At 36.6% G+C, this 7,471-nt stretch overlaps 1 protein-coding gene across 2 annotated transcripts; it reads right to left on the reverse strand.

The window, feature by feature from the left end:
* Window positions 1-2,690: 2,690 nt before the first annotated feature.
* On the reverse strand, window positions 2,691-6,194 carry LOC112032363 (topless-related protein 4). 2 transcript variants are annotated; one of them, XM_065773842.1, is made up of 10 exons: window positions 6,057-6,193; window positions 5,282-5,619; window positions 5,044-5,153; window positions 4,865-4,934; window positions 4,660-4,733; window positions 4,386-4,481; window positions 4,207-4,302; window positions 3,501-3,628; window positions 3,148-3,382; window positions 2,691-3,054 (listed from the first exon to the last, which is right to left on the reverse strand). In XM_065773842.1, the coding sequence occupies exons 2-10, from the start codon at window positions 5,580-5,582 to the stop codon at window positions 2,899-2,901; spliced, it is 1,266 nt and encodes a 421-aa protein (XP_065629914.1). In that variant the 5' UTR covers window positions 5,583-5,619; window positions 6,057-6,193; the 3' UTR covers window positions 2,691-2,898. The 2 variants fall into 2 exon arrangements, with proteins under 2 accessions (XP_065629914.1, XP_065629915.1); XM_065773843.1 differs by having other exon boundaries at window positions 4,461-4,481; window positions 5,282-6,194.
* Between the last annotated feature and the right edge of the window lie 1,277 nt (window positions 6,195-7,471).

Here is a 7,471-nt window from a genome sequence, read left to right on the forward strand (position 1 = left end):
GAGGACACGCAACATTTAACTGTTTCCCTATTAATCACTCCCCATTGGCTTGTTAGGGATGAAATACTACGTGTAGAATCAGTCTTATGGTTCTTGAAGTATTTTGCAACTTTGCCATAAAATGTTGTTTTATGTTGCTCATTACCATACACAAGATTGACACTGGTATTGAGCCATGCGAATACAAGCAGCTTGTCTTCCTCAGGACTGAAGTTGATACCACGTGTTATTTTTTTCTTAGAAGTGGCAACTTCATTATTCAGTGGAGAATCTTGGACGAACATGAGACTATTTAAAGATACGTCGAAAAGTTGCTCCTCAAGATTAATATTCCCCCGTAAGACATCAGTGTACAATGAATAATGTCTTGAGTCCATGCTCTAAATAGATATGTAGATAAAAATAATTTAGGTAGTCCAAAGAGAGCCCCCAAAAAATAAAAAATCAAATGCATATCTAAATGCACAAAAACAGGAATTATTGCAAAATATTTATTAATATATATATGGCTTTGCGAAATTGTGACTGATAGGTTTACCTTTAACACACACATAGAGACACTTGTGAATCCACGCCTCACTCTTTATCATTCTAAATTCTAAATGCTGGAATTAATGAAACAAATAGATTATTCATAGTGTCTCATAGTTTAGAATTTAGAATTTAGCCTAAATGTTGGAATTAGAATTTAGAGCATGGATTATTAGATTTTCGTAGTGTCTCATTGATTATTCGGTAGTGTCTCATAGTTTGCATCCAAGTAATCATTCGGTAATGCAAAAGAATTGAAAAAAAAAAAAAAAAACATAACACAGCACACAACACATATGAACTAAAAAGATAGAGAGAATAGAAGTAGATACCGAAATACCGAGAGAATCACAGAGAAGACAGAGAACTTACCTGTACACAGTAGACGTTGAGCGAATCGATGAAACCTTCAAAGAAATGATGAATCGATGAAACATTCAGAGAATTGGCGAATCAATGAAACCTTAAGAGAATCGGTGAAACTGAGATTGAATCGGCAATACTAAGATTGAATAGCAAATCGGCGATACCGAGATTGAAATCAGCAACTCTAAGATGAACTAAACCGATTTGGTATATGAGATAGAATAGAGAGGAGAGAGCGGACCAAAAAAAAAAAACTAGTGAAGGAGATTTTATAGATTAATGATAATGGAATTTGTGAGATGGTAGAAAGGAAATCGGTGATGGCTCATGATTCATGAATGGGAAGAGACTAGAGTAAAAGGGAAGAGGGGAGAAGAAAATACTATGGGAGAGTGGAGATGGAGAAGCAGTGAATGTGTGGATGAACGTGAAGATAAAGAGATATTTTAATCGAGATGAGAGAGAAAGATGAATAAAAAAATAATAAACACATGGCATTTCTAACTGTACTGTGTTAAAGATGAGAGTGTACTGTAGCATGTCTCAAAATTTTTTGGCATTTAACGCACCTCATAATGCTCTGTTTTTGGCGTTTGGTGTGCCAAATACCAAACATTTGGCATTTGGCACACCTGATGGTAATGCTCTTATAATAAAGCTATGTGTTAAAGCTCTAGGTGTGCCTACTATTACTTATGAAGTGGCTGTCCAGACTTGTCTTCTTTGAAAGCTTGGTGAACCTATCACCCTTTTTGGAGAGAGAGATGGAAAGACATGAGAGGCCGCTGACGATTATGGGAAACTGGGTGCCAAAGGGAAGGTATTGATGAATCTCCTCATGATGAGAAGGAGGAAGAGGTTCTGGCTTCTGCTGCAAAAGCAAATGATGACGAAGAAACTATTTTGTGAGTCTGTAATACTGACAGCTGGTGCTGTCCGTTGAAGCTTTCATGATAGTACTAACCTTATGTGTTCTTGGCTATAGTATCAAAAAATCTTTAATTCTTTCATTACATTGTGCCATGTTTGGAGCCATCAGCTGCTTTGGAGAATTTCTTTTTCCTGTCCAAGTTGCAAATGGTTAGTTAGCTAGCACATTATGTGGATTCTTTCACTAGCACAATCATTATTATTATTATTATTATTTCCATAGTAGTATTGATCTTCATCCTGATCCTCAGAAGTTTCAGTCATTGAAAATTCTTGACAATGATCTCTACTTCACCATTTTTTCCCCAATATTTCTCATTAATCCTTTATGAGAACCCAAAATCATGAGAATTTCTGTAAACAAATAGAAGAATGTGCCTCAATTTTTTTTTTTTTTTTATCATCTATTTCTGTTAAATTTCATTTTAATGCATTCTCAAGTCAATCATAGATAAGATATACTCTGTTTGATCTTTCTATATGATGGAGTCATGGAGCAATAGTAACAACCCACATCAAGTTTCCTTGCCTAAAATATACTGCTTTTTGATAAAAACAGTTCATTTAAAAAGTTGAGGGATGAAGAACCACGTGGACCAGTGGACTCTTCAACCAATTTGTTTTTATTCCCCCAATCCACAACATTCACTTCATTTCCTTACCTATGTCATCCTCCAACTGTCCCAAAATTTCATCAATTTCTTCTATCTTCCATCGTTATCAATTTCCATGCGAATGCCCTATCAATTGCAAATGAATCCTGACACCCAGAAATCAAGGCACAGTAGTGTTTAAGTTTGCTCACACCCGGCCAATCACTTGCAAATGAAGACTTAATGTGGCCAAACTGATGCAACATTGCCTTAAATGCCTCTCCTGGTATGAGAACCTGAATTTAAGTACTCAATTTAATGAATTTAACAGACATGTCGTCTCAAATTCCATGAAAATAATTAACACAACATAATAAAAATCCCTAGTGCATAATAAAGTCCTTAAAATCTAGAATTTGCTAACTAATAAGAACTTGAAAATGAGTCCTCAGCATAACTTCAATAAAAGCCCCATGAACTAAGTCTTATATTCCTTGGAGTTATCAACTGCACAATTTTCAATAGAACGCAAAAGCTGTAGACCATCAGCATTTGCAAGTATTTTGATTCCATTCTCTCTTGTTGATACAGCGAGCAGTATCCCTTCCTTGTTAAATCGAATGCAAGGAGAAGCCTAAAAGATATTCAAGGAAAAGATTGTTTAATTATAAGAAGGGCTTCAAAATACTGCCAAGCACATCAAGAAAAGGGATTCCACGGGCATTACCGGTAATCCACCCGCTGCAGCTGTAGTAGTCAAGATGTTAACATCGCCCATGTCCCAAAATTTTATCTGAAACTCATCACCAGTAGCTAGGAACCGGTTCTTCATTGTATCAAATTGCACTACCCCCACAGACCGTTTCCAAAGACCATTATATACATGCTTGATAGCCCCCTCACTGTCATTCCATTCAGTAAGGTATGATTCTCCTTCTTCACTAGTCCCACACGAGAATAGCCTACGATGCACACAATAAAAGAAACATGATATGAAGTTGAGCAATTGCCCAACCACAATGAAAATTTTAAGGAAATAAATAGTTGGATAAGTAATGTGTAATAAAACATCCTTACTACCTTGTCCCGTCAGCACTGTAGGCCATTGTCGTGCAAGATTGGCCTGGAGCATCCCAGACAACTCTTGAACCCATATTATCATATAACCAAGCCCTAATTTTCCCATTGATATCGACTGAAAATATGAACTGTAGGAAGCAAGAAAACCTTCAATGATCTAAACCAGATCCACACAGCAGGTGAAGCCAGAAGGGTTTGGGTGGTGGGGGGATGTGGCAACCCTATGGATTATTAGGGTGTGACAATTAAGATTCACATTTCCCATTTTTTTTCCAAAAGCAATTTAGAGTTGCGAGGAAAAAAGAGGAAAAGAATAGTGCCATTTTTTGTACCAAGAAAATAGCAATATATATATTAAGCATAATACTTCAGATGGAAAGAAGAAAGCTCAAATGTTAATTTGACAAAAAAAAAGGCAATGAACAAAGGGAAGAAAGAAATCTTTCGCCTCAAACTCTTTTTGCAAAACTTTATTCTGATTAATGCATGAGCCCCCTCTGGAAGCATAGCCTTAGGGTATAATAAGTGCACCAAAATATTTTGGTAAAGCTGCTAAGCTTAACAATGAATAATAACCTGAGCCTAAAACTCTGGTTGAGGTATGAGACTTGGATGTTTCTGAAGAAAAGTTACTTATCATAAAAAATAAAAAAAAAAGGGATGTCAACTGACAACTAGAAAAAGTGCAAATAAAACAACTACATACCTGAATGTTTTCCTTATGATGAGGGCACACAGAGTAAACTGGTGCTTCATGCCCTTCAAACGTGTACAGCTTATTACCAGTGACAGCATCCCACACCTGCACAGAAATGAACTTTCAGTCTTTCACAATACAGTCCAGCCTCATTATTACACTGAAAGAATAGGCCAAGTAAAGTAAACCTTAATATTCTTGTCCTCTCCACAAGTAATGATGCAGAGTTGTCTGTTCGTATGTGAAAAGCCAAGATCACTCACCTTACCGACATGAGCGTCAATCTTGAAAAAAAAAAAAAAAATCATTGCAGATACACAATTATTAACAAAAGGGGCTGAAAGAACCAGTAAGTATTATATTTTAATAATTACTAAAAATTATGTAAGAACACACACACATGTATGTATATATGTAAATACACAATTGTGTGTAAGAGCATGCATATATATATAAACAAACCTCTAGGTGGATCCGCAAATCATTACCACCATGATAGGAATATATTTGCACTATATGTTTTGAATATGCAACACCTAAAATGGAAAGCAAGAAAGATCATCAGAGATGCAAATTGTTTCTCAAGAATATCTTAAACTTTTGGGATAAGAGGTAATTTAAAATATAAAAAATAAATAAATAAATAAATCCCCTCAAAGTAACATACCAAAAAGGGCACCATCAGGACTCCACATCACACGGTTTACAGATGCAGTATAATCATTGGCCAACGATGCCTGTCATCAAGTGACATAGAGATTATTAGCCTCATATGTTTTCCTAGAGCGAATTGTTATTGTCCAACTTAAAAAATTAAAAATAACTTTGTGTAGATATCCGTTAAACCTGCAAGGCAATTGAACATGCTTTAACGTCCCAAACATTGAAGTTTCGAGAAACAAGCCTCTCCCTCGTTCCAACTTCCCAAATTGTGATATCACCAATATTTGTTCCAGCTGAATTTGATAGAAAATAAAACACATAATAGAAGAAATTTTAGCTTAAACAACAACTCCCTTGACTACCTCATAGAACAAAAATTGAAGGTGTATGATCATGAGCATGAGCAGCAGCAATAGCTTACCAACAAGCAAAGTTTGTTGGGATGGATGAAAATCCATGGTGTTGACAGCAGAACCCTGATTCAAGTTGACGACAACAGCCGTTGGCAGGCCCTTGGAGTTGGAGAAGTCGTATGGGATGAGAGTCCAGAGATGCCTCCACCTTCTTGACAAAATGCTTGTGATGATGGAGTCTCGAGTTGGGAGATAGGAGAGGATGTGGATGAGGAGAGAGTCCGGTAGAGAATCAAAAAAGTCACTGTAATTTCTCTGCCTCTCTCTCCCTTCTGCTGTCTCAATTCTCTGCTTCTCTCTCCTCTCCATTCAATCTGCTCTATTTCTTCTCAATGGAAATTTGTGACTGAAGGGTTTCAATTTTATTTTATTTAAAATTAAAAAAAAAAATTTAATAGTTATACAAGAAAACAAGAAAGAAAGAAAGAAGTTTGCAAAGAAATGGTGGAATGATTGATAATTACTTCAAACCCACTTCTCTAAAACCAGAAAGAAAGCATTATTTAAAAAATAATAATAATAATAATATTCTCTAAATCAACAGGCAGAGAAAAAAGAAAATGAAATCAAACATCTATAATTAAACTTGTAGAGATGAGATGGGCAAGAAAAAATAGGCAGAAAGAAAAGCATCCAGATAAAGAGGAAGCTAAGCAAAGAAAAGCTGAAGTTTAATAATAACAAATCAACCTTAAATTGTCGAATATAGGAACAATCATGCTCATGCAGACTAAACTAAACTAAACTAACTACAGATGGAATTGGAATTGGAGGCAGCCTTACATAAAATGAAAATAAAATTACTCTGTCTGGTGAATTTGATTAACTAGAGATGATCGAATCGGTAGTCATCACATCAGCTCTGCCTTTGCACTTTCTATCTGGGTTAGGTCAAGGTCCGCAGACTTAGAGGCTGTTTGGGAACTTTTTTTTGCTCACTCAATTTTCGTCACTCAAGTTTTGTGTCCCCTATTATGGGGTTTTCAGTTTAGAAAATGCATGTAGATTTGTACTAAATTTAGTTCTAACTAGTCCTAATTAATTTTCCTAAAAATGAAAAACTGTTGGGCTCTAATGAGTTTATGCAATAATGGTCTTTTAGCAGTAATATTTGTTATGCACTTGTGACCACATTAGACAAACTACTTCCTCTAAAATGGACGACAGAGCTCGGATTAATAGTGACTTGAAGCAGCAAAGACAACATTTTTCATGTATTCCTCTAAAGCAAAGTAAACTAATTCCTCTAAAGTAAAGAACGTGAGATTTGAAGCAGAAAAGTAAACACAATTCATGTATTCATTGATATTTGAAGCAGCAAAGTAACAAAAAAAAAGTGATGACTTTTACATGCCTGAGTTGAAATCTGCCTAGGGATTCAACTGGGTACCTCGGCGAGATGAACTTTGAAGAACCCACCTGCAAAACCCAGAACATTTTTCTCAAAATCCAAATGCAAAACACACAAATCAGCTAAATACACAAAGTCAGAGAGTACAGAACTGTCGAGGTATGAAGCAGCAAAGTAACAAAAAAAAAAGTGATGATTATTTACATGCCTGAGTTGAAATCTGCCTAGGGATTCAACTAGGTACCTCGGCGAGATGAAGTTTGAAGAACCCCTGCAAACCCAGAACATTTTTCTCAAAATCCAAATGAAAAACACACAAATCAGGTAAATACAAAAAGTGAGAGAGTACAGAACTGTCGAGGTAGCACCGTCTTGGGTCGGAGGAGACCGGCCGTGACAAAATCGGGAAATGGGTACTGTTTCTTATGGTCGTCGGCGCCGCTGGGTCACGACGGAGGAGATGGCGCCGAGAGATCGGTGTTCTTCACTGGCGACGGGCCTGACGAGGCGAGGGAGCTTGATGCATTTTTATGGGTATCGGTTTTTCTGCTTTGGGAGAGTGAAGGGGAAATGGGAAATGACAAAAGAGAAGCTGATGAAATGGGGATGAGTAGCAAGGCGCGGGTAACAAAACAGAACCATCTGGACATGTGACAGAGCTGGGCCCATGAACAGTGACGAAAATTTTTGAGTTATGGCATTGTACTGATAAAGCCAAACGGGTATTGATTTTGAGTGATGGGTGATGAGTAATGAAAAATGAGTGATGAGTGATGAGTGATGAGTGATGAAAATTGAGTGACGAAAATTGAGTGAGCAAAAAAAAGTTCCCAAACAGCCTCTAAGT

Source organism: Quercus suber, unplaced genomic scaffold (assembly GCF_002906115.3).
Source record: "Quercus suber isolate HL8 unplaced genomic scaffold, Cork oak 2.0 scaffold_81, whole genome shotgun sequence".
NCBI lineage: Eukaryota > Viridiplantae > Streptophyta > Magnoliopsida > Fagales > Fagaceae > Quercus > Quercus suber.

What these genes read in the sequence shown, in the direction of transcription:
- LOC112032363 (XM_065773842.1), bottom strand. Translation starts at nt 5,582, where the DNA reads ATGGAGAGGAGAGAGAAGCAGAGAATTGAGACAGCAGAAGGGAGAGAG. An exon ending in CCAACAAACTTTGCTTGTTG is followed by an intron (nt 5,154 to 5,281) that starts GTAAGCTATTGC and finishes TATCAAATTCAG; the next exon opens with CTGGAACAAATATTGGTGAT. An exon ending in ATCATAAGGAAAACATTCAG is followed by an intron (nt 3,629 to 4,206) that starts GTATGTAGTTGT and finishes TGCTTCCTACAG; the next exon opens with TTCATATTTTCAGTCGATAT.